The sequence below is a fragment of the Apis cerana genome, linkage group LG9, assembly GCF_029169275.1.
Source record: "Apis cerana isolate GH-2021 linkage group LG9, AcerK_1.0, whole genome shotgun sequence".
Lineage (NCBI taxonomy): Eukaryota > Metazoa > Arthropoda > Insecta > Hymenoptera > Apidae > Apis > Apis cerana.
Genome location: NC_083860.1, coordinates 8,600,913 through 8,628,154, shown reverse-complemented (window position 1 = coordinate 8,628,154; position 27,242 = coordinate 8,600,913). Strand labels below are relative to the sequence as shown.

At 37.0% G+C, this 27,242-nt stretch overlaps 2 protein-coding genes across 10 annotated transcripts in view; both read left to right on the top strand.

Moving 5' to 3' along the window:
* The first annotated feature begins 36 nt into the window (after positions 1 to 36).
* Positions 37 to 14,559, top strand: LOC108004420 (arrestin red cell). Of its 4 annotated transcripts, XM_062079437.1 has the most exons (9): positions 40 to 356; positions 1,604 to 1,817; positions 2,090 to 2,462; positions 2,892 to 3,185; positions 4,237 to 4,374; positions 6,445 to 6,588; positions 9,069 to 9,155; positions 9,320 to 9,463; positions 9,761 to 14,559. In XM_062079437.1, exons 1-9 carry the CDS (start codon positions 348 to 350, stop codon positions 9,834 to 9,836), a joined length of 1,479 nt encoding a protein of 492 aa, XP_061935421.1. In that variant the 5' UTR covers positions 40 to 347; the 3' UTR covers positions 9,837 to 14,559. The 4 variants fall into 4 exon arrangements, with proteins under 4 accessions (XP_016922805.1, XP_016922795.1, XP_061935421.1 ...); XM_017067316.3 differs by lacking the exon at positions 6,445 to 6,588 and having other exon boundaries at positions 37 to 356; XM_017067306.3 differs by lacking the exon at positions 4,237 to 4,374 and having other exon boundaries at positions 39 to 356.
* Positions 14,560 to 18,439: 3,880 nt separating this feature from the next.
* Positions 18,440 to 27,242, top strand: part of LOC107998542 (5-hydroxytryptamine receptor 2C) — a 32,804-nt gene continuing 24,001 nt past the window's right edge. For 4 of the 6 annotated variants that reach the window (XM_062079434.1, XM_062079435.1, XM_062079436.1 and 1 more), the window contains exons 1-2: positions 18,452 to 19,010; positions 19,595 to 19,897. The gene's annotated coding sequence lies outside the window, so the exon portion shown is untranslated. Of the gene's footprint in view, positions 19,898 to 27,242 lie in introns of all 6 variants that reach the window. The other 2 variants (XM_028666794.2, XM_017057905.3) reach the window with 2 other exon arrangements.

Here is a 27,242-nt window from a genome sequence, read left to right as displayed (position 1 = left end):
GATTGAAATTGACATCCATTTGTCAAGAGCCGTCTAGTCGGTGGCCGGCACTCGCCAGGATCGTAGGGTTCGCGAAATCTGCTCTTCCTTCTCTCTTCGTTCCGTCTCGTCATCGTTTACCCTCGATAAACGTTTAACAAGTGGTTCAACTCGAGAAAACATACAACGTCGATCTCCAGGTTGTTCGAAAGATGGTTGCGTGCGATTAAATGATCGCGAAATTCGTGAAATCGAATTGGAAAGAATCGAAGGAACGAGATTTTGAACGAAGCGCGGCTTTCGAAAAAAGAGGTCCATAAAGGAAGAAAATCTAGTGAGGGCACCTGCGTGAAAACATCGTGGCGAGTATGGCGAAGGTGAAAAGACTCGAGGTTGAATATCATTTTTCGCGATGAATCGTCGAACGATCGCGATAAGCCCGACGACAGTTCGATATTTCATTGTGGCGTTTGATGTATCGCGGCGATTCATCGCGATACTCGCAAACTTTCTCATCGATCGAGCGCTTAAACCTGAAAATATCGCGTCATTAACAGTCGCGATCACGTATTTCGGATTACCGGTCGATGCGTGTTTCCAAGACGCCGCCATACCCAGAACTTTTCAGGCTTTAAATCCTTCTCAGCAAGGATTCGAGTTTTGGTTAAGCTCGCTAAGTCTGGCAAGACCAAGCTCGAAAGCTCTCTCGAAAGTCTCCAAGTTTCGAATCGATCGCGACGATAACGTTTCGACGAACTCGAATCTTTGTCTCTCGTCGAATTTCTTCGGTCGATTTTTTCTTTTCCTTCTTTTTTCCTTTCTTTTTTTCTTTTTCTCCGCCAAAGATCGCGCCAGAAGTTTGTCGGAAATTCGTTTGACGATGAAAGAAAATATGCATGCGCGACTTTTATCAGTAGCTACTACGTTTCTTCCTCGAGAGAGAAATAAATGTGTATCGTCTAGATTCTCTTTTGATATTCTCTCGCGCTCTTCCCTCTCCCCTCCCTCTTCCTCTCTCTACCTCTGCGCGTTTTCTTTGACGATGGATCAAAGAGCCGTTTTACGCGCGCATACGTGCGCCGTTCTCAAAGAACGATGACGAACGTCCTTTTTGGCGTGCATTACAGTATGCATCGGCTTTGTCGATTCACAATACGTGCAAGTTGCGTGTTCGGGCACGGGGGAATGCCAATGCCGTGCGAGAGTGGCGAGACACGAAAAACGTGAGCATATATATATATGTATCTCTACTGAAAATTCGCCGACGTCGAGTGTTCGTCGGGGACAATGAGCAATATCAGAATGGAAGTTAGGGGTTTTGAAAATATCTTTTCAGAATTATAAAATGGCTTCCGCCAGTGGTAAATCGAATGGGGAATGTTGGATTGCAAAAGTTGGGCAAGCAGAATGGAAAGTTTAATTCAAAGGAAAGGGCGTGCACCTCCTCCATTCCTGCTCTCCATTTAAAAAAATTCAAATGCAAATTTCCAAGTTGCTGAAACGAAACGAAACGAAAAAAATTTACCCCATATTTGCCCCAAACTCCATCCCGATCCAACAAGTTCCAACTTTCACGCTTATGTATATATATATATATCTTTAAAGTTTTGATTTTTCTTTTCAGTGGGACAGTTCGGAATCCGAATATTCGGAGCCTGAGGAGTCAAATGAGTTAGGGGCCATCGTAAGCCCCGAGATCTGCGCGATGGACACTGTGGACAGTGCGAGCAAGCGGCAAGCTACTCGTGTCTTCAAAAAATCCAGCCTTAATGGAAAGATCACGGTATACCTCGGGAAAAGAGATTTCGTCGATCACATAACTCACGTCGATCCTATCGGTAAGACCCTCCTGCTTCCTATACTTGGTCGCGCTCCATCACCTTACGTGTCTACCTGTTGAATCTAAAACGCTACAACCGTTCCTTTCTTCTCCTTTATACGAACGTATAATGCACTTATCGCATTACGAGAGGTATACGTTTTTAAAACATTACCTCCTCTCAAGCGTGATCCAATTACTACCAAGCGTGGAACAATTGTTGGACGATTTTGAAAATCGATTTGTTCAGACGTTGTTAGCGTTGAACGCCCGATCGCTGTTCGATTGCAGACGGGGTGGTGCTGATCGATCCGGACTATGCCAAGGATCGCAAGGTTTTCGGCCACGTGCTGGCCGCGTTCAAGTACGGGAGGGAGGATCTGGACGTTCTCGGGCTGACCTTTCGAAAGGATCTCTACTTGGCGGCCGAGCAAATCTATCCTGTGGTGGCTGGCGCCCAACAGAGGAAGCTGACGCGGTTGCAAGAGAAGCTGATCAAGAAATTGGGGAGCAACGCGTATCCTTTCTATTTCGAGTTACCGCCTCATTGCCCTGCGTCGGTCACGCTGCAACCAGCGCCAGGCGACACTGGGAAACCGTGCGGCGTCGACTACGAATTAAAAGCGTTCGTAGGTGAGACGCAGGACGACAAACCGCAGAAACGGTACGAGCCACGATTATCGCGGCCCCCGGGGAGGGGAAACGTTCCGCGATCACGCGATCTCCGCTTCCCTAAGATCGATTTTTTACGGAACAACTGGCCGTCCACGCGCTCCTTTCCTTTAACCCTTTTCAACCGTAAAGTAGCTTGGATACCCAGAATATTCTAGAAATTTTTAATTTCTTTCGAGCAAGATCGAAGCGAAGACCGTGAAGCGAGCGTTAAATTTGCAATATTTCCAACGATGAACGGACGTATTCACGATATTTGAATTATCGAAAAGGGTTGGACGGAAATGAGCGTAGCGTCGAATCGATCTTTTCCAGATCGCGTCGTTCGTATTACGCACGAGCGAGACTCGATACGTGGAATGTCGCGGCGTGGGTTAACGGTTCGCTTATCCGGTTGACACGATAAATCACCGTGTTGCAGAAACTCGGTGCGGCTCGCGATACGGAAGATCATGTACGCGCCGTCGAAGCAAGGCGAGCAGCCTTCCGTCGAGGTGAGCAAAGAATTCGTGATGTCGCCGAACAAGCTTCACCTGGAGGCGTCGTTGGACAAGGAGCTGTACCATCACGGCGAGAACATAGCCGTGAACGTGCACATAGCGAACAACAGCAACAGGACGGTGAAAAAGATCAAGGTGTCGGTGAGGCAGTTCGCGGACATTTGCCTCTTCTCCACGGCGCAGTACAAGTGCACGGTGGCCGAGGCCGAGAGCGAGTGAGTATCGTTCAGTTCGCGCGCCTCCTTCGGTTGTTCGCCGCGAAACCAGCGTGTGAGAGTGTGGCAACAAACGGATCCACGCATTCGAACGAGCGTGTGGGTACGCGCGTGGCATTGGTCGCTCGCGTTCTCTCTCAACTGATGAAATATCCGTGTATATCGTTGCAACACATCGCCTCGTTCCACGGGACACGTGGGCATGGGAGAAATTTTAAAAATCCCTTTCAGATTTGTCTCTTACTTCGCTTTAGATCGTGTTATTACGTCGAGTCATGGGATTATTGAATTGATAATGGATTTGTCCGTTGCCAAACTGTCACAACGAATTCCTGAACCCGAGATGCGATTTGTATTTCGAGGAAACTTCCCAATTGGTACAGGAAACGGAATCTCGTGTTTGGTCACGATCGATTCGTCGACGTTGATAGACCGTTCGAAGACGTTCTATATTTCGTGTTGTTCGATATCCTTGAATAGAAACCGACTGGCCTATACACACACGCATACACGGTGTATAGGCCGGTAGATTACCGAGAAATTTACGAGTAACACATTCTGCGACGTGACCAGGCACCAGGTACTCAAGATCAATCGGGTCGGGCGCAGGAAGGTATAAATTAAAACGCGTCGCGATAAATTTCGATCCAACGAGAGAATTTACGCCTCATCTGATAAATTCGTATCAACGACATCTTGCAATCGGTGTCTGCGCGTTCCTTATCCGAAGAAATTTACGAATTTGGCGAGCATTCCGGTCCAATTTCACTTTTCGTCGAATTCTTTACGACGACGTGTATTACGTAATTATTTCCACGCTTCGATCACATTATCGGAAAATCGACTCGAACGCTTGCCTCTTTCTTTTTTCTTTTCTTTTCTTTTTTTTTTCTTCTAACGTGATAATTGAATAGAACTCGAGGTACCTGTTAAAAAACGAAAGAAAGAAGATCTGTCCCCATTAGAACTAACGCTAGGTGCGTACGATGCGATAATCGGCGAAAGGAATGATAACACAACGATACAGAAAATAAAATGATTGCACTGGCAGTATAGGGGTATCGCCAGGATTCACACTGAGCAAGGTCTTTTCTCTAAGGCCAACGCTTGCTGACAACAAAGACAAGCGAGGTCTTGCTCTAGACGGCCAACTTAAACACGAGGACACCAATCTCGCATCTAGCACAATGTGAGTGCTCAAACATTGGCCGGCTATATCATTTTTCTTCGTGAGGCGAACGTTCGCACACCCCAAGACTGGAAACGGGCCAAATGATTCTGGAGAAATCTCTCGCGAGATTTCGATTAAGAGGATCGCGCATTATCGGTTGGAGAAGTAACAGAAATTCTCCTTTCTTTTTCACCTTTTTCGCGTTGTTCACCTTTTTCTGACTTATTATAACAGAACCTTTTCGCGTCTTCGTTTACAATAGACATCTCTTTTCAATTAGCTTCGATACTTTTAATCGTTTATTCGATCGATCGATCGTCGAAGATACATGATATTAATTCTACAATCGCACGTTTGGATCTCTTTCGTATTATGCAAGAAATTACCTTTATATCGTTAAAAGTTCAAAAAAAAAAAATGAATATTCTATCGTAGCGACGAAAGAGTCTGGATGCGCTGTTGCAGGATTGTTAACAACGATCGGAATATATTAACTCTCGCATCTCGAAGCCTGTTTGCAGTCTTTGCGGACGATCGCGTTGTTGAGAATCGAAATATATTGTATGGGAACACTATATCAAAGTGGAATGCCAGTATTTTTCTTCATCGCCTTTTTTGCTGGGGAACTTTATATGGATTTGGTATTCCATCGGTGGTGGTCTATTTTGCTGTACAGAGGACACCGTCCCTCTTTCTCTAACCCTCTCTCCCTCGACCTTTCGTTTTCACTTTATTTTCCGTTATCTCCACGTCTGTGTTTCTCCACAATTGATATGCTGATCGATCGAACCCTCATTCCCTCTCTATATTTTTCTCTCACTCTCTCTCACTCTTTATTTCTTTCTTCCTTTCTTTCTTTCTTTCTTTCTTTCTTTATCGCTCTTTTTTTCTCTCTCCCTGTATTCTCCATGTAGTCTGTATTGCAGTGTGACGCACAAGCTGAAGTTTTTCGCGTTTTTTACACACACGGAGGTATACATATAAATATATATATATATATACGGCGGGTATATATCGTCAGGATATCGTCACAGAGCGCGTGTCACATAGCTTATTATCGTTGTCCTGTCCCCTCGACGAGGTTGAAGTCGATGCGTGCCTCTCGTGACCGAGCTTTCGCATTATGGGATCATATAATATCGGTGCTCGAGGAGTGGCAGCTCTATATCGTTCCAACGATGCTACACGTCACTGGAGAGAGTCACGAGAGTCGTTTTTTGCGATATTGAAGTACGCCTCGATGTCCCGCGCGTAGCACCGATTTTATTCCCCTCCCCCTCCCGGTATTCCCCATTTACGGTGGATAACATCGTAATATCCGTTTTACAGTTCTTCGTTTATCCCCGTCGATCATTTACATCTGTTAGATCTATTTCTTTCCCCCTTTTTTCTTTTTTCTTCTTTTTTTTTTTTTTTAGAAATAGGAATAATATCGCATGTTTGATCAGGGTTGGTCGGGTTATTTTTCGAAGCTCGATTTCGCAGTCATTTTGCGCAAAAATTGAAATGATTCGCGGCTCGCAATCTGTCCCAGTGTACACCTCGAATCGAATTATTCCAAATTTAAATTTCAAATGTAATTATTGCGCGTCACGATTCCAATCGAATCGAACAGGAAGAAACGTGACTCACCGGGTTCTGACGGAATCTTTGATCGATTATTTGATAGATTAGATGATGATGATGATAATAATAATAACAACAATAATAATAATAACAACAATAATAATAATAATATTCCCATCGAAACTGCAAATACCAACTAATGAAAAGTTTTATCAAGGTTTTATCATCGCCGATGAATCCATCGACGATCTCGACGAGAAAGTCGATAGTAAGATCGTTGTACCGCGCCATTTAATGGGACAAGTCAGTGTCTTTGACATCGGAAGAGAAACGAGAAACGCGTAGACTCCAAGTACCTCGCAGAAACTAATTTCGCGTTAATTTTGCTTACCAACGACCCAACAATAACCCTCTCTCCCCTCTTCCCCCCTTTATATATACCGGAAATTCCGATTGATCCGGATATATATTAGGCCTCCGGTGGCACGTTTACCTTCACTCTTCTGCCTACATGTTTATCAGGGAGGGGTGCCCGGTGGGGCCAGGTTTCACGCTGAGCAAAGTGTTCTCTCTGAAACCGCTTCTCGCCGACAACAAAGATAAATGGGGGCTTGCCCTCGATGGCCAGATCAAAGACGAGGACACCAATCTGGCGTCCAGCACCCTGTAAGAAAACCGCTGCTTGTCGATGGACAACACACGCCTGATTATATTCGTACATACATATACATAATATATATAGGACTGCTCAAAAGTTTGGGTGACGAGATAATTTAGAATTTCGTGCTCCCCATCTTTCGATAATTCCATTCGTTACACTCGACTACGAATCCTTCGTTTTATTTCATTTTGAGCGGCTTTTTTTTTTCACACACAGTTTGTCGACACATTTTTACAGGTATCCAGCACTGCCATACCCAAACTTTTGATCGGTACTGAGTGTACGTGCCTCTGTTTCTCTATCTCTCTTTCTTCTCTCTTTCTCTCTGTTTCTATGAGCATAAAAAGAGCTCGATCACGCGTGCGATCACGACTTCTCTGTTCGAGAACGTCTTCGTTTCGATTCTCGAAATTAATTTTTTATATTTATATCGAGGGGGGATGTAGTGAATTATAAACCGGTGGAAGAGTCGCATCCTTTGTACCATTGTTCGCGTTGTTATCAACGCTTTCTGCGACAGGCATGAAAGGGCTTGGATCCTTTCCTCTCTTTCCCTTTTCTTTTTGTATCCCACACGCGATGAGAATCTCAAATTGAACAGCTAGACTGCGTTTTAAACTGTCGCCTTTCCCTTTGAAGCTCGCCTGACATTCGTGCCTCTTAATGTAAACCGTGTCTCTTATTTGTATTTGCACCGTTCCGTGAGCACTACGGTTTAGCGGTCTCGCCAATGTCTGGGGAGGCACCGATGGCGATTAACTCGTGACAGTATTCTTAAATGGAATATAATTAAACATTTCTATTTCGATTTAACTCTTCTCTTCTTTTCCTTTCTTTTTTTTTTTTCAAATAATTTCTAAAAATATCCCAAATAACGCCCGGAATTTTTGTTATCCTTAAAGAAAAGAGCGAGTATTGGCGAAAGGAGTTTTTCAGAATTTCACGAATTTTATTTGCTCGATCCAGCAACGGTTTCGATTATCTTTCATTCACATACATTTCGCTCGCTTCGAAAATAGGAAGAATTATTTACTTATATATGTAGAGTGCGCTATATATTCAGAGAGCGACCGCGTTTTTCTTTCGTGTTCCGGGTTGATTCGATCGCTTCCCGAGTAAAACTTACCATCGACTCGCCAACCCTTACCTTCTTCCTTCCGTTTCATGCAAGTGCTCGCGTTTTTTGCACAGAGAGAAACTTTTCGACTCGCGATAATAAGAGGAAAGGAAAAATGCGATTTCTATTACTTTCGAAACTATATTGGAGAAATTACGTTCCGTAGAAAAATTGAAGAAAGGAATTCCGTTTCGAAAACGCTTCGGCTTTGGATAAATTTCAACGAATCTTTTCGTGTTCTTTTTTTTTTCTGTTAAAAACTATTTCTTCGTGGCATTAAATCGTTATTAATTCGTAAAGAATACTCGAGAATTGTGTGTATGTGTGTGTGTGTGTGTGTGTGTGTATAAATAAAATGGTGTAATCGCGTTGTCTCACGTTGTTACTTTCGATAAGCGAGGTGACGATTCGCTTATAACGTAAATAATTTTTAAAAAAGGGGCGAAATAGGCGAGAAGTCGTGAACAGCAACGTGCACGTTTCTCTTTATCGTGTTTTTTTCGATGATTTCTCTCTTCTCCTAGAAGAGAAATGAGTTGGCTGATTGGCGATGTAGAGCGGACTTGTACCTTTAACGCACACACGGAACGCGGTAATGAGATTTTTAGGCGTTGCGTTTAGCTGCTGCTTCATTAGAGCATTATAGTGCGTATTATTTCCTGGGCAACACTAGATTTCGTCCAATAAAAACAAGGAGGGGATGTTACTTGATTGAATCGATCACGAGATACAGATTCGACGGGAATTATTTCCAATTTGAAACGCTAGATACACATTAGAGGATCGATTTTGCTTCGTCGACACTGCTGCAAATCCCTGACACAGTTGATTCAAAATTGAAATGAAAACGGAATCGGTGCGGTGGAAGATTTTCGAATAATAGAACATTTAACATTCTTGCTATTCTTGGAATAGTCTCGAATTTTTTTTCTATTTTTCTGCGGGCCGAATTTAATTCACACCGATGTATTTTGCATTTCCACTTCAACCGCACTATTCATATATCAAATCGTGCGAACTCCAGACGTGTAAGCAACCATGCTTAAACAAAATCGATAAAACCTTGTTCCCCTGCTTCTTTCTTGTCTTGAATGCTCGCTTTTGCACTTGTTGCTTCCAAACTCTGCTTGGTATCGTGCCCCGTTTTCAAAGCTTCCTTTTCACGATCATCAAGAAGTTACCCCTATATTTCCATCCTTCCCTATACACTATATATTTCTCGCCATTGTTTCTTAGAATGTTCGCTTCAACGCTGTACTTTTTCTCGCTTCTTCAATTCGTATTGTTCTGCTAATTATGCATGCTGGGCTTGAACGTTTGCCAGCTGATAAACGATGGAAAGGTCTACGAATTTTTATCGTTTCGCAGCGTGGTGGATCCCTCGCAACGCGAGAATCTCGGGATAATCGTCCAGTACAAAGTTAAAGTGAAGCTTTGCCTCGGAGCCTTGGGAGGGTAAGTTGAAACTTAGTCATTTATTTAGTCGATCCGTTCTCTTTTTTTTTTTTACACCGAATTTCTTTTCAATTCGCAATTGGTATCAATTTACATCGAATTAATTTAATACAATACGTGCACTGGAGGAAGCAGGAAACGAATTTAATTCACGTTGTTAACAGCGAATTAGTTGCGGAACTGCCGTTCATCTTGATGCATCCGAAACCGGAAGAAGAGGAACCAGCGCCACCCACGGCGCGGCCCAGCCCGACGCAAAAGACGGATAGCGAGATACCGCTTGACACAAATCTGATTCAATTGGACACGTACGTGATCGATGTTTAAGTAACGATTTCTCGCCAATCGATGAACCTTTCGATAAATCATCTTCGCATAATCAATCTTCCTCTTACGTTATCCTCTCGTATTATCGCTGGATGTGAAAATTGATTTGGAATTATTTTAAAGAGTGAAAAAACTCGTTTAAAATCATCGTAATTTTAAAACTTTAAATGTCACGAAAGTTCAAGAGGATGGAATTAATTCGCATCTACATAAAAGAGACTAGTCGAAAGATCTTTTTCTGTCAATTTTAAAAATTTTTCAAATTCTCCCTATTTCAGGGAGGCTGACGGCGACGACGACATCATTTTCGAGGACTTTGCCCGTCTCAGGTTGAAGGGTGAGACGGATGCCTGACTACGTGGATCCAACTCGATCGACCTGTTCGACGCAACCAAACGTAAGATCTTCCAGAACGGCGCGACCCAGCTGATCCTTTAATTCGACGATCATTATCTCGCTTTGGGAAATGATTGAGTGATCGGTGATAAAATGGAACGTCGATTCTTCGCCCCAAGGATCGAAGATCTCTTTCGTCATCGCCGGGACAACTATCTCAACTTTTCTTTCGATGAAAAATATTGGTCAAATTCATCGTAGTTATCTGTTGTACACGGGACGACACCTATGGAATGGTACTAATCAATCGCACAGAGAGCAATTAACGCGCACCTCGTTCGACTCATCAGTGGAGGAAGAACATTTTGGATCGATCACGATTAAAATCACGCGGGATAAAGTATCGTGTTTACGTTTTGACAACGTTTCGTTTATGGCTGGAAACGATTCGGGCATCGAAGACTGAAAAAGATATCGAATAAAACGATATATATTTAGCAGTAACGGGATGGAGGAGTGCATCTTTGGAGATGCGATTTTCGACGAGATTTAACCAGCACACATGTTTTTGTTTTAATTTTAATCACATGGCCAGTATGCAGAATTTTTCCTATTAATCGCGTTTTCAAGTGTGCGTTTTTCATGCAGAGAGTCCGAAAAAAATGTTCTTGAGAAAAAGGGACTGATCGATTTCATTGCAGAAAGGAATATTATTCGTTTCGTTCTCGTGCTATTGCTAGTTTAATAAAAATCCTTTAAGTTGTTGATGATAATCACACTCTTTCCTTATTGAGATAAATTTGTGAAAGTTTTATCATCCTTCCTATAAATATTTTTCGTTTCATTATTGTGTGAAACTTTCAATTTTAAGATTTTTCGTTGAATAACATTTATGAAAAGTAACTATAAGCTTTTCTCTTCTTACATCGTGTGTAGACTACAAGATCGGATTGAATATACAGTTTCTTATCGTACAAACGAATTTTTTGCAGTGAAAAATTAATCAATCGGACAGTTACTATTTCTTGACAAACGTTAAAATTATCTCGCTTCGTTGGATAGATAGTTTTGACCGCAAAGATGATAAACCATCATCGAATAATTTCGAAGATCTCAAGATGAATTCTCGTTTTAACGTATTGCTCGAATCGTGTGACTGCGATCTTTTAACAACGAGCGTATCACATCTTTTATAAAAGAATTGTACGATAATTGAAAATTAAACAATTATTCTATGTGAGATAATATGTTGATCGCTAAATGTGTCTTTGTATTTGACGTTTAACACGCGATCAGAATGAGATTCAATGAGAATGTTTCTTTTCAAAGAATTAAGTATCGAAGTGTGAAGTCGTTTTCGGATTTTCTTTCCGAAAAGACAAGAAAAATTCAACGAATCCTAATTAAACGTTATATATATATTTGTTATATATATATATAACAAAAAATATATTATATATAGATAAATATGTATACACATATGAATACACGTATTGTACACACCGAATTATGCAAACTTTATCGTCACAACGCTTAACGATAAATCAACCGATTATTAAAGGAAAAAAGAAAAAAAAACGAAAAAGAAAAGAAAAAATAGAAATAAAAAAAAATAAGAAAAGAGAATTATGTAAAATTTCAGCAGTTTAGCTTTTACACGTTTATACCGACATCGAGAAAGTATTGGGTTTTTTGCAACACGTTACTAATCGTACGATTTTTCTATTCCTTTTTTATGTATCACATTTTTTACCGAATGAAACATTCTAGTGCCATCTTGAATACACATTCTGAATTATCGAAAATTCGTTTCTTTGCGAACATACTTGAAATCGATCCAATTCGTTACTTGCATCGTTTACTGAAGAATGTTTGCAAAAATTGAATCGATCGTGTAACACTTTGATGGGAATATCGATTCGAGTGAGTTTTTTGCTACATCCTTTTACGACTTACGTTCACGATGAAACGGCAAAATGAGTCATGGAAGAGTGTACAGTTAGTCACATTAGTATTTGGATCTCGTTTCATCTACGAATCCGTTATTTTATTATATTGCTTATCGTATAGAAAAAAATATAGGCTAGTTATTCTGTGAATTTTTTTCCCCCTACAAAGTTTATAATTTTTCGTTTCTTCGTCATCTTCTCGATACAAAAATTTTGTAGTTGAAGTTGAAGCGTCTGAATATTAATGCAAGTAATTGTACATGGAATAATTCCAAGCGTAAATTGAGACAAAGGGATCATTCCAGGTGTATGTGATTAAACGGTATGCCTTTAAGAGCGAGGTATCAAGTATTTTCTAAATGGCTGATCAATGATTGACTATCGTAATAGAATCCTTTGGATTAATCTCGCCGATCTGCGATTTAGAAGATACTTTATATATGTGTTGTATTAGCACGAAAATTAAAAAAAAAAAAAAGAAACATTAATGCGTCCGCTGTCAATTAATTATTATTTTACAAATATCAACATCGATGACAATTTCACGAAGGGCACAGCGAGCGCGCGTTTAATTAAAGAGGCAACTTCTGCGTATCGACGAGTGTAATTTTTCAAGTTAATGTTAATATTCTGTATCTTGAAGGGAGGAAATATCGGTGGTTTAAAATCGAAGAGAACGAGATTACGAGCGAACAAATTATTATTATTATTATTATTATTCATAGACGTCCATGAGATGAAAAGAAGAAGAGAGGGAGAGGGGGAAAGGGAAATTTTTGTACAAGACAATCCTTCATTAACGTGTTCAATGGAGGGTCGATCGCCATTTTTCCGCTGTAATAACGAATAACAAAAGTCAATTGTACAACAAACGAACCAGTTGAAAACTACCGAGCTAACTCGACGATTCTCTTCGATTTTAAACGACAAGTTTTCGATTTTTTGGGCCAGGGCAACGTTGACCGTGCTGTTGGCTGTTTAAATCGTTGCACATGTATATATTACATATACGCAGGAGGAGTTAAGGAGAGGAATAGTATTTTTTATCAATTTAGCATTTACAGAGTGTATTTAGGAGAGATATCGATTATATATATGTATATGTATATGTATATGTATATGTATATATATATATATATACCAAAGCATCTCTCTCACTTCAATGTTTTCGTAAGCAAGGAAGCTTTCAAGGGAGAATGGAAGAACAAGACGAACATAATTATTATTCTATAATTATTAATCGAGCGAAACAATTGCATAAGTTACTGTAAATGTCGAGTTAATGTTTAAAACTATTTAGATAAGTGGAAGAAACGGCCGTAAATTTGGGGTCTTCTTAATCATTTTTTTTTTTTTTTTGAGAAGGAAAAAAAAAGGAAAAAGAAATTGTATAAACTGTTTCATGATTCGTTATTTATCGGACTTTGCTCCACTGAATCATAAAGATTCAGACCTCAAACTTACGCGTACGCACACACATACACACGCAAACAAACAAACTTGTACACACAAGTACACTTGTACACACGTATAGAGAAAAAGAGAGAAAAGATGAAGAAACGGCTTGTACAATACGCGCGAGAGTATATTTTATATTCGCACGCGCTGGTGCGCGCCAATATTTTTTGTAACATATTAAAGGGACAAAGAAAAAAAAATCGAATGGTGGTCGATCATGGAAATAGTTCGTACGTAAATTAATACATAATAATAACAACACGTCTTGGAACGAGGAATGAGACGAGGGATAGAATATCATACTGCACAAAACAAATTGCAACAGTGTTACAGAGTTGCTTCAGAGTCAATAATGGGTGCTGTTTTAAAGAAAGTCGTATCGTGTCGTCGTTTTTTTAACGAGTGTCTAACTGTGCATTGCGATTCGATATGTATTTTTGAAGAGGAACGAAAGAGCCCATTAAAAAAGCCTTATATTAATCACGGATCGCGATTTGTATCGAGCAATTCGTAGCTCTTTTCTTTCTCTCCTTTTTCGTCTCGAACTACGTTGGTTGGAATAAATTACGCAGAGATTACGAGTCCATTTGAAAGTAAAACTCTCGAAGATACTTTTTATAAGGGTGTCCGTTTCTCGAGAGCGATTTCTTACAAATTTTACTCTCAAATGAGTCTCGTATGTTGTTAAATTGAATCATCGATAACCCTGTCGATGTTAAGACACGAAAGAAAGACGCGAGATAAAATTGTACATTGAATATATCGCGGAGAATAACGTGTAACGATTATAGAATTACGCAGGGCATAATATAGTTAGCTAAGTTAGAAACAATTTAAAGTAAGAGAAATTAATAATAATAATATTAATATTAATATTAATAATATTAATGATAACAATAATAATAATAAAAAAAAAAGAAACAAAAAAGAATCGTCCACGTTTATCGATTAATTAAAAAAGTGTATGTGTAATCGCAGTATTCTATTTTGTGCGTGTAATGATTGCAAATCAAGGTTGCAAACCTTCATGAGATACATGGCACGGATTACAGTGCCGCGGATACCGTGTAAATTGCGTTTAACTTATTCATCAAAGAAGAGCGTTACCGCTCGCTAAATTTCCCTGATATATTCGTTTTATATATTCAAAAATGAAACGCGAGAGGGAAAAGTGTCGAAAGTGTGTATAAAGATGAAAACAAGAGGAAAGAGATGAGGAGATGGGAGAAGAGAGTAAATAGCGAGATACGTAATATATTATAATGTACATGTAAAAATTGTGTATTCTCATATAATAATAGCTGTAATAATTTAATAAATCTTGTATATCGCAAGTGGTCACTTTTTTTTTTTTTTTTTAATATATTTTTCGCACTTTAATCGTTTCAAAGCTCGAGTTGTCGAGCTTCTAAAAAAGATGAGAAGATATGTTTGAAGTTGAAACTTTGATTTTGATGAAAGATAAACAGTATATAATAATCTTGAAATCTTGAAATGCTTCCGTTTCGTTTGAATTATGAAACCGAATTCTTTTTTAATTTACCGAGTTAATTAAGCTTGCTCCGAATTTTAGCTCCCTTAAATCTCGACCAAGTTTAAATAAAACTGTGCAGAGGTCGGCATATTTGAAAATTTGCGGATTCGAAAGTCTAAATTGGGAGTGGTAAAATCGATGCATCTGTTTGAACTGAACTGAATTCATCCCTCGCGAGGATTTCGAGTAAGAAAGAAAAATATGCTACGAACGAAAAAAAAAGAAATAAGAATGGAATGGAATTTACGGGCTGTAAATAAGACAGAGATGCAAAAAATTATACAATTCCTCTGGTAAAAAATTTACAGTTTTTTCCTCTCCTTTTTTTAATTGCAGAACAATTCTACGTTTTCAAGAGCAAAATTGTAAAGATTTATTAGTACGGAAAAAAGAAAAAATTTTTTTTCCGATTAAAAAAAAATAGAATCATTCTAATTTTCTGCGCGAAAGGAAATTTAGGAGGATAGTGATCATGATGAAAAGTGATTCAAATGATAATTTTTCTTTTATTGAAACGTATTCCATTATTTTCCCATAAAAATGAATCGAAACTACGATAAATTAATACGTGAATAAAAAAACATGTTTCGATTCCCCGTTCTTTTTTTTTCGACTATTTCTGCTTGAACTTTCAATCTTGAAATAAAAAAAAAAAAAGGAAGAAAAAGAAGGAAAGAAATCTTTGAAACTTGTCTCACAGAAGTTTGGACAGTTTCAATTACACCGAGGCGCGGGATGGACGTTCGTGTTTCGTTTCAGATTAACTACGGAAGTTTTCAAGTTTGACGGAAAACGAGCACGATAATTCCACGGTGGATGGATTAGAATGATTCTTTTTCATTCGGCTATATCGAGATTCGATTCCGTTTGTTTCCAACGTTCCCGTGGAATTCGAGAAATTGGTGGTGATGGTGGTTGTGCTCGCAGTTTTGCGTGTCATGTATTTTTAAAAACAAACACGATCCACGGCAAAATGCATCCTTCTTGCGCAATATAATTTTCCAATTTATAAATTGAACGCGTTCCCGAATTCGATTAACAGACTGGAATATGGAAAAAAATTTTAGTTCGGTTTAAATCTCTGGATCGTTGTTTGTCATATAAAAATATGTATTAATTTTTATAGATATAGTATATATTATATCTCGTTTTCGTTTTATTTATTTATTCGTCATGATTTTTATTCGAAATATTTTAAAACTGTTCAAATAACAGATAAAAATTTCCTCTTTTATAATGAAATATAAAGTTTCTGAATGCTTACACAATTTTTATATTATTTAAGAGATTAAAGAAAAAAATATATATATATATACATAATATCATTTTAAATTTTAAAAGTATATTTAATTCGTGGTAATTTTAATACAAGTGATACAAGAATGTATCATATTGGAATTAACATATTCAAAAATAATATTACAATCATTTTTCCATTTCTACTGTTTCATTTTATTGCACTAGTTAAAATTCTTTGATTAAATATTTATCCCATGTTGAAATAATAAAAAACAATTTCGAGGATCTAAAGTCGTTTCCTAAAAAAAAAAAAAAAATAGAAAAACTTTTACAATCATACATTTTACAAATTATATATAAAACACATATATACGATATAATTATCGATGAAAAGATGAAAAATTATTGATGCGAATAATGAGTTGTGTTACAATCGAAACGCATTTATTATTTATTCTAGGAATTTATTTTCATGTTTAATAAAGCTCGAATGCGAAATCTTTCGCTTGTTGTAATTTTCAAGAAATTTGAGATCGATAGATTATTTGTAATTATTAAATGATGTATTTTTTCATCATCGTTTAAAAACAATATATTTATACGAAATGATATTTAATATGAAGTCGAATGAAAAATAAATTTTTGTATCAACGTCATGCATCAACGTTTTTGTGTTCTTTTCATTTCAAAAAAGTCGATTTTGAAAAGATGTTAAAAAAACGATGAAATATTTGCAAGGAAAAGAAAGATCGGTAAAGAGAAACGGTTAAATAGAAAGTGGAGATTCTTCGCTTTCGGAGAAGAATTTGTTAACAAGAAAAAGAACAAGAAAAAGAAAAAAAAAACGATCACTAAGTGAAATCGTTTTTTAAAATTCAACTCGAGTTGTGAATCACCATTATTTTTAATTGAAATTATTTCTACAATAAAATTTTATTGGAAGAATTTTTTCATCGGCTCGTATCTTTCATTCTAAAAATGAATTTCCACGTCCTTTTTTTCCTTCCCTTGTATTTAAAGAAAAAGAAAGAGTTTCAGAAGGAAAGTAAAAAAAGTTTCAGATAAAATCTCGCGTAACAGCCAAGTTCGATTCGACCCGCGGCGTTTCCCTAATGTAATCCTTTTTTATCTGAAGGTAACGTGTATTTCATCCGCGGTATTTCATCCTGTTCGTAATTCCTCGTATTTTCACTGGAGTATCACGAATCGCGATAATTCTAAAATTCGCCGAGAAAGATAGAAATTTACTATTGTTTGCTGGTTTGGAAGAAATTTTTTGATAGTCCATGTTAGTGATTACATCACTCGTTTATCCAGATATGTATATCGTTTTTCAACTTTATATCAGATTCTGTAATTCTGTCAAGGATGTCAGTTCACAAATTCGACACGGGATTATCGACGATGCAAAAGGATAACATTTTTCAGTGTCTTCTTTTTTCTTTTCCTAAGAGAATTAATATAAAAAATCGATGAAAATGAGAATGAGAATACTTTATTCTCAAAAATGTTGAAATATAATCTATCGAATAGAAAAAACGAACCCAATATTTTTTCACTGGCCTCCTTTGATACAATTAAAATTTTTAACGAGAAAAGATTATTTGCTATGAGGGAAACATTATCTGTTAAGTGGTTGAAATTTTCATGAGAATATTTGAGGAATAGAAAATAAAAAAGTTCTGACTAATTTCAGCGAGAAAAAGAAAAATTATTTTATTCTGATTTGGAAGTATGCTAAAGATAATTAAAATTAGTACAATTGAAAAGAAGGAAATTCGTTCAAAATGCGATGAATAAGAAAAATGAATAAAGATTTTTAAAAAAGAAACAAATTATTATACAAGCGTAATATTAATAAAGATGAAATAAATAATAAGCGAAAAAATAAATAAATAAAGTATCGTATATAAAGAGTATAAATAAAAAGTTGCTTTAAATCGAGCAAAAAATGAAGTATTGCTTATTAATTAATTAACAATTATTTGCTATTTTCTAAATCATGAAATATCAAAATTATCATTCATAATATGTACATACTACGAAACAATGCAATATCGATTTCAAATAGCTTCATCGTAATTGCTATTAATATTAATATCATATACAACATACAATCAATTCATTATGCATTATTAATGTCATAAATCAAGTACTGCATCGTTTTATATTAATCATAATGTATTTCAAATGAAAATTAAAAAGAATTATTCGTATAAAAGAGATATCATGCATAATCATTCAAGTTTCATTTACAAAAGCAAATAAGCATGCGATGCAAAAGTTGATAATATTTAGTACTTACCCTTGATGACGGAAAGCAGAAATATCCTTTAAAGCTCTAACGGATAAGTTTTGGCGCGCATCGCAGTCCCTCTCTCTATCTTTCTCCCACTCCTAGATGTAAGGCAATGCTACCTCTACCGAGCCGACGCGCTTTCAGTGTGATCCACGCGGCCAAACCGCGAGGATGCGTATTTAGGATAAATATTTTGACGGTTATTGAAAGAAATTACCCTCGAAATAGAATATTTTTCAATTCGTGATAGTCGTATAGAAATAGTATGTAATTATTGTTCGGTGTTTTCGTAAAATTTTTCAGGAAATTTTTTTTATTTACATAAGAAATTATGTTTCAAAGTGAATCAATACACGTAAAATACGTAACAATTACCGTTTCAATAAAACAACAACAGAACATTTTTTTAAGATTTTAAAATTGTGAAATTTATTATAAAAAAAACATCGATAGAATTACGTGTGAAATTCAAAAGGATTTGTAGTACCGAAATTTAAATCGCAAAAGTTTTAATCACGAATTCCTACGTTCCCATTTCATGCTCGTTTCGAAACTATGATCCTATTCAAAAAACCATTTTCGCTTTCTCGAGAAACGAAAAGTCGATGAGAATAATCTCGAATTCTAAAAGCATTTAGTATTACGAACTATTTGATCGTTAAGTTCGAAATTGTCGTTTGCGAAAAGTTTCTCTTATGTCGTTATAAATGAAGGTACGAATAACGATTAATCTAAAAACATCGTTACACAAGATAAAGAGGAATCGTTTTCAAAATTACCTGCATACTGGTGAGAACCAGTTCCAAGTGAAGCGAGCTAAGGTTACACATCCTCACTGATCATTCTAGATTACTGGTAAAAACAATGTGGTCACAAAATCCACGTGAGAGAAAAAGAAGCATGTAATTCGAAACCATTAAACAGATCGAAAGGCATTGTAACGACATCTCGCGGAACAATTTTACGCGCGAATTATCACTAATGAATTTTTATATTTATGCAATTATTCGATAATACAATAATTTCAAATATATATATGTTCCATTCGCGATTGATCCATTCACGAAAAAATCGTAAATTTAATGGAATCAATTACTGAAATGAAACCGATAATGATCGCTGGCCACTCGAATCCTCGCAATGAGCCACTTGATTCTTAATGAAACTATTCAACGATTCTATTCGCGGATTCATATCTTAGTTGAGATTTCAATCGATCACAGTTTGTTTTGTTGTTGAAAGAGTAAAGATACTCGATTATCGGTTTTATTAACTAGATTCTTTTCACAATTTGAAGTTTAAGACAACACGATGCCGTATCACTTCGAGTTCCCACCGTTTACTACCTGATGTTAGCCACGAGGCATAATTGTCGCGCAGATCGCATGACTATCGATTATCGGAAATAGTTCGATTTCTCTAGAGAATCTCGCAGTGATCTCGCTGCAGTGTTGTGAATATCATGAGTGACATTGACATTCGAATTGTTGTTAGTGCAGTGAAAAAATTGAAAAAAAGAATGTTATTATGAACGAAGAATTGTGTAATGAAGAAAAAAAATTGCAGTTGGAAATTAAAATTCAAGAAATTGCCTAAAAATGTAAATATATAACCTTTCTATAAAATATTTTCTATTAAGCATGCAACGTGTGTTGAATAAACATAATCATTCTTTCCATATTTTAAATTGAGTATCGTTTTGTCTTCATTTATTAATGCATTGTTTTTTGTATAGAAAGTATATGCAAATTATTTTATAATTTTGAACGATTATGTTTAACGAGTAATATTTTTAAGAAAAATTAACCTCGATATCCGTTCTAACATTTTTCATTTTATAATTTTATCAAATCATTTTCATTGAAATTAGAATTCTATTTTAAAATCGAAACGTAGCATCAATCTATCAAATTAAAGCTTGAAAAAAATTCAATTAATACAAATCGCAATCGAAGTTCGATATTATCCACGCTTAATCTAAAATATCTTTCTATTCGTTGTAATGGGATGCAGATTCTATCATAGCAAAGTGCAGTACCACGAAAATGAATCTGTTGCCCCTTTATAACCTAATCTGGCCCGGAAGTACAAGCAATTTATATCATCCCGTCGTTTATTCCTTTTTCGTGCTCTTGTTATCGAAAATATAATGATAAATTTTGTACGTTACGTTAATAATTTTTCGAAAAGGTGATTCCAGCCTATGATATGAATGACATTTCATTAATAATTTCTTCGTGAATAATCTCGTCTTTGAAAAATTTTCTTCTTCGTTAGAAACATCAACATCGGTTTCAAGTAACAAAATTGCAAAAAATTACTAAATATATCATTGTAATATAATATTGTAATTAACGTATTATATAATATTATTTATTATATTACCAATTATATATTTAATTAAAAATTCGCATTCGTATCATTGTTTTGCAAAATGACATATTTTTTTTGTCACGATCTAAAATTTACAAAAAAGAATTGTCTTTCTATTTATCCTGTCTTTTTAGACAGAATAGAAACGTTAATTGAATTCCTGAGTTTTTAAATTCGTTCTTTTACTTTCGTTTGATATGATTAATCGCGTAGAAGCGTGCAAGTTTTCTTTGCCAATATTAGACTATCAATAAATAGTATGCGTGCAAGATCAAGTTCGATACACAAACTTATTTAAATTCTTGCTTCTACCGATAAATCTCTTCTGTTTCGTGCATCTTTACGTTACACGGTTGATCACCCCCCTGAAAAGAGGGATTCCCCATGCGTATTCAGAAAACGAAATGGATTTTTATTCGTTTCCAATAACGTTATTGTTGTATCGACCGCGAAAATGTTCAGTGTCGAAGGTCTGACGGATTTCACGTGAAACGTAATTACGAAATTGACATTTCGACGATTTCAATCCGATATTTCACATCAACTTCCCGATTCGTGCAATATTTTTTCTTTAAATTTCCTTCGAATTTTTTTTAATTTTATAGAAACTGGAACGTCGTTTCAACTACAGTCTTTCCTTATAGAAAATTTGAAATTATGGTAAAATAATTTATGGAAAAAGCTTGATCATAAAGCTTGCAAATTTAATATTTTTCTAAAAGCGCGATAGTCTTTGTTAGAGAAATTTGGTTCCTCCTCGTAAAAGACATTCGCGTAACGATCTCTATAAGGGAAACAACGTAACTGGTTAAATTTTATTAAACAGCATGTGCCTCATAAAATTACACTGCGTCTTTTGCATGTTTCACCAATTTGCATTTCTAGTCGGTTTTTAAATAGTCTCGAATCCTTTGTTAAGAGGAATCTGATTCTTTTCTCTCGCATTCAATGAGCTTCGATCAATATGATAAAACGTAGAGTTCTTTTAATGGAATTTTGTTTTAATATAAATTAATAAGAATATCTCTTTCACGATACCACTATGATTTAATAGATCCCATCTGCGATTATTCTTCTTTTCATATCACTTTGAAATAGATCGAACAAACTATGATTTCGTCAATTTATTTTCCCTCGTGATTTTATATTCACAGAATATATTTCGAGGATTCTTCTCCCTTCCAGAAGATTTTTGCTAAGGAAAGATTCTTTTAAGGGCCTCTCGTAAAATTTCAGATATCATCGATTGTAAAGTCTCGGATTTGAACGATATGAAATATCGATTAAATTCTCTCTATCTTTCCATATCTTTTAAATTTATCACGATTAATCGTATCATAGTTCAACAAGTTCCATTTTGGTAATAATTAATAACATTTTGATAAATTCTAAAAACTAGTATCACTGAAATTAGCGAAGAATTTTAACGCGTGATTATACGTGAAAATTTTAATTTGTACACGAGTTGTTTTTGAACTTGGTTAATTATTAATGATGAATGAAATAATTTGCATCAATCCTTCCTTGTTACGATATTTACAAGTTTAGAAATCATTCATAGATGGGTAAATATCAAAGTGCACGTTCGAAACGATATGCAGCATACAAGGAAAGAATGGATTTGTGTGTCACGATAGCAAGAACGCTTGCAAACGTTTTGCTTTATTACCGATTGTTCAAAACATCTCTTTTCATTCGTCGGGGAACATTTTATAAATGTTCTGGACGTGTGCTCATCAACATGGTATTTCATTCAACCGTACTTAAAGCGAGAATGAAAAAAAGGAAAAAAGACGAATAAAGAGAATTAAACATTCTCTATTTTATCAAAAACCATTATCGTACTTTATTGAAAAATATTTTTCGATTTTACCAAGGATAAATCTTTCAATGAAATTGAAGAATGAAAAAAAAAGAAAGAAAACGAAATTCAACATGATTATTGAAAACGCGTGTCAAAAGAGAGAATAAGAAATAAGTAAACAGTTTAAAATACACGAGCAATAGATTGACATTTACTCTTTGAATTCTATGCCAAATTCTTTATTTTAATTCGCACGTGTTATCTTGAAAACGCATCTCGTCGTCAATTTCGTACTTTCGGCAAATATTCAATAAACAGACGAAAGGTGCGCAACAGAATAATCCAGTGTGACACGAAACGCTGTCATTGGCCTTACTAACCTGCTCCGCTGTGTATCATATCTCGTTATCGAGTCGTATTATTTTCCACGCAGCCCCGTTAACAAATTACATCCGTATCTCGTTCCCATCGGTCCATGTCCAATCAGCTAAATTCAAGCTTTGCCCCCCTACATACAGAACGGCCGATGCACTTTGCCCGTGATAACTCGTAATCTACCATACAAAGTCGTTTATTTGTTATATACGCCCCCCATTTTTCATCAAACTATTAGAATTCATTTATCAAATTTATAAAATTCATTTCTTTTCGCAACGTTTCTCGATGTTCTCAAGAGATGGACGAATCGCAATTAAGCGATATCCTTATTCCTCCCCTCTTTTCCTTTTCCACCCTATTTCGTACTCGTAATTTTTCGTCCGAACAAATATCAATCACATCGTCACCCATTCTCACGTTCGACACATCTCCTCCAATTTTATCCCATCCGCGAGGCTGCGGAATTAATCGTATATAATTCGAATAATTCCTGTGAAACTGGTCGAGCAAAATTCGCACCCTCATCCGAGTGCAGGAACGCTTGACAGGAAAGTAATAACATCACGAATTCTCGTAACCGAGATACCCGAAATTGCTGGTAGCACGTTCTCGGCTCTATCTATCGGCTCGAACTAACTGGCCAGCCCCAATGGGTTTTTGCAACCCCAATTTGCAATTGGGGAAAATAACGTTTTCTGCAACGGTAATTGCAAAGGTAATTAAACACGGCGCGCGGGGTGCTTGGCTATGGGGATGTTTACGGGATCGCTCGAAACGCGTTTCTTAATTAGAAATCTACAAGATGAGAACGTTTAAGAACGCTCCGCCGGCCCTAACGAATCGAGTAGGGCTGCGTGCCTGGGAAATTGCTATCCGCAATTGGTTCGTTTACCTCGCCGATTCTTTCGGAGGAACTGGTGTTTTTTCTTTTTTTAATCTCGCTGCCTGCAAATTGCGCAATAGAGATTCGTTTTCTTAAATGGAATAATGCACGCTTAACGAAATTCAAGTTTATCTGTCTAGAGATTTTCAGCAATGAATAAATAAGATTTTTCCACACTCGAAAGATATTTTTCTTACAAGTCGGAACAAATTTGTCGCCGCATCGAATCGTAATTCTTCTGCCGTTACTAGGTATGCATCTAGGAAGTGAAAAATGTGAACGTAGAATGGATAAAGGAAGAAGAAGGCGGATCCTTTCGCCAGTGGATTTCTTCTTCTTATTACCGATAAAGGGGGAGTATTATGGTCTCGAAAATTGAAGTCGTTCGATTTCTTATACTCGTCGACGAGGAAATTAATTTATTAAATTATTAATAAATTCGATAAACCCATTCGATTTATAAAAATACACTTGTGGTATTTGATGCTTTTAATTATCAAAAAGCAAAAGTGCATTGCAAACAATAAACGGAGTGTATATACTCGTGTGTATGTACACAAGAGCAATGTGCTCTTTATGAGAGAAATTGCGGTTAGATTTAAACCCGGCGACTTCAATCTTGAAGTCCAAGAACTGTTCGAGTAGACTCTTCACCAACTGCCAATCGAAGATATCGATCGAAGATAACGTCTTCCTCGTTGTGTATTATTGGAAACAGCGTTCCAAATCATTCAGCAAGATTCTTGCTTAATCAAAAACCTGATCTTTCACGCAAGTAGTGATTTTTCTTGATTCCAATTTTTATTCTATTTTTCGCATCCCCATTGCAAAAACTGTTTCTATTTCCTCCCGTTTTATTTCCTTGAAAACTGTATCGCGTACGTACATCCTCCTCCTCCTCCACATTTTTATACATTCACATTTCTATGAACACAATTCTTTCCTAACACGTTTCTCTACTTCGCCTCTGTATCTTCTTCTTCTTCGTATTCCGACTCTGTCCGTTCGCGAACGATATTTCATCAAATTTTCCAACTCACCGGCGTACACCGGGTTTAATTGATATCAGCGCCGTACACGGCCATCGCCCAACTAGATTTCCATGGACTGTTTCGTACAAATAAATGGGGGAAACGCGATATGCCGCAACGATTTATCGACGGATTTAAAGCGCGCTCTCGCAGAATCGCAGAAAAATTTCGGCGAATTCGTCCGTTTCGTCATCTCGACGCGGTGCTTTTTTAGCAAGCTTTGGCAAGAGTCGCGAAATATCACGCATTTCCCCCGCTCGCGTTATTCCGCCGAGAATAATTGATCAATCGACCCGCCGGCGTTCCATCCGCGTGGAAATTTCATCGATGTTTCCCGCGCCATTGAGGAAGGAGATAGATGCATTGTTCACGTTTCACGAAAGTAGCCGATCATTGGAAACGCATTCGTCCGTTAGGTGTACGAATACGAGTGCACGGAAGGGATGAAATGAAAGTGAGAATAAGAGATGAAATTTTCATTCGGACGATAAATGATGAATCGTCGTGTACCGTCGATCGTGAACTGTTCACAATTAGGAACGCAGCTTAACCGTGAAACAGTTTCGGATTTTCGCCGGCTTCCGCGCTGGCTGGCCGCATTAATTGCCAGGGGATGCAACAGATTCTAATTTGTGTAACGAGATACACGGGGAGTGTAGAGAATGCGATTAGAGGATTTTACGAAATTAGAAGGATTTTAATTGATATTTTTTTTTTATCACGATTCCTATATCGAATTATTGAGTATTGAATAACGAAGAATATCGCATTAGAAAAAGAGTAGATGTCGAAATATTTTCGAAAGATAAAAGATTCACGAGCGAATATAGCGCGATCCCTGATTATTGATCCAAGGAAATTCGCAACAAGAGATTCGTAATTAAACGTCTTGATTAGCAGCAATAAGGTCTAGCTGAAAAGTTGGAACTGAAACGGATTCGAAGAAATGAAAAGACGGTCAGTTCTCGTCCCAGCTGTTTGCACCGATGAGAGAGAGAGAAAAAAAATCAAGGAATGTTTCATTCGCCGGGGAGAGGAGAAAAAGTAGTACGAGGCGAATACCTTTGATAAGTTTTCAAGGAGATAACTATAAATGACAATGAGAATATGCATCTTGTTGCCCCCGACATTATTGCGATATTTTCTTAATTAAAAGTCAAATATAGTCCATCTCATCATACTTTGCATTCTTTAAATCTCTTAATTATCGCCATTGGAATTGCTCCTTAGAGCATACTCTTTGACCATGAACAAACAACATTCTGTTGTTTCCTGTAATATCTCTCTCTCTCTCTGTCTCTCTCTCTCTCAGACACAATGGGTTGCGTTAAATTCGGGAATAAAGGTCTCTGTCGATAAATCTGGAAGGAAGAGTGAACGAACAAAGGAACGTTTCATAAAGGTTCTCTCGTGGCGAGGCACGAATAAGGGTAGGATTACATCGATGCGTAATTTATGCTCCTGTGTCCTTCCTTTGCAGAAACGAGGCGTCGTCCTTGACGAAAAAGTAGCAAGTGGAACGAGGGACTAGATAAATAGCGGATGAAAGATCGATATTCGCGGAGAGATTTTCGATTTCGGGAATAGATCTTATTGTTAGAAGAATTCTAGTGGTATTCATAGAGATGATCGAGGTATTCATCGGGTTAAAAACTTGTTCGCGTGATCTTAAGTTTTCATCAAAGGGGAAGAGGAGAAGTAGAAATCTTGGATGGAGAATTTCTTCTAGAAAGTTTCTACCTTTGAATAATCTTTAAGTCTCGATTTCCTCGGTCATCTTCTCCTCTATTTTGCGCGCCTATTTTGCAAAATTATTCGTTCGACAGGGTATTCGATCGGTTGGAGGGGAGGAAAATTGTGCGGCGAGCAATAACGCGTAGAGTTTGACGAAACGAGAAAACTTTTTCCAGGGAATCGTTGATTCGATCAAGTGGAAGGCTGTCTTTTCTCGAGCTATTAAGATAGGAATAAAAATGGTATTCCTCGCGAAGCATAAAGAGGTGGCGTTTTCCATTCAAATATCGGATTTAAAATATTGCAAGCGATATTTAAGAAACGTATCGTATCGGAGGGGAAAAGCTCTGACGCTCTGAATACAGAGAATGAAATGATCCCCGCGATCTACGATCTTTCTCCACGAATCAGAAAAGCATCTTTAAATAAAGCGTGCGGGATAAAAAAGTTGACGTAAAAAATTCGTGTAATTGAAATTTAGGAAAGGCGAAAGCGGACACGCCTTTTCATAGAATTCTTCTCGTAGAATTCAATTGCAGTTTTTATAATGAGTCCTCGCGTCATGGATTTCGAGAAGGGGGATTATTTGTGTAGGAAGCAAGGGCTCCATCTGTAGTTATTAAACTTCGTATATGAGATATTTTAAACTTTTACGTATATAAGGGTACGAGAGAGTATTCGAACGATTTCGCGAGTTATTTGCCATTTCGAAGAACAATAGCTGTTGATCGAACCTTTCCTT

What these genes read in the sequence shown, in the direction of transcription:
- LOC108004420 (XM_062079437.1), top strand. An exon ending in GTGGCCGAGGCCGAGAGCGA is followed by an intron (nt 3,186 to 4,236) that starts GTGAGTATCGTT and finishes TTGCACTGGCAG; the next exon opens with TATAGGGGTATCGCCAGGAT. An exon ending in AATCTCGCATCTAGCACAAT is followed by an intron (nt 4,375 to 6,444) that starts GTGAGTGCTCAA and finishes CATGTTTATCAG; the next exon opens with GGAGGGGTGCCCGGTGGGGC.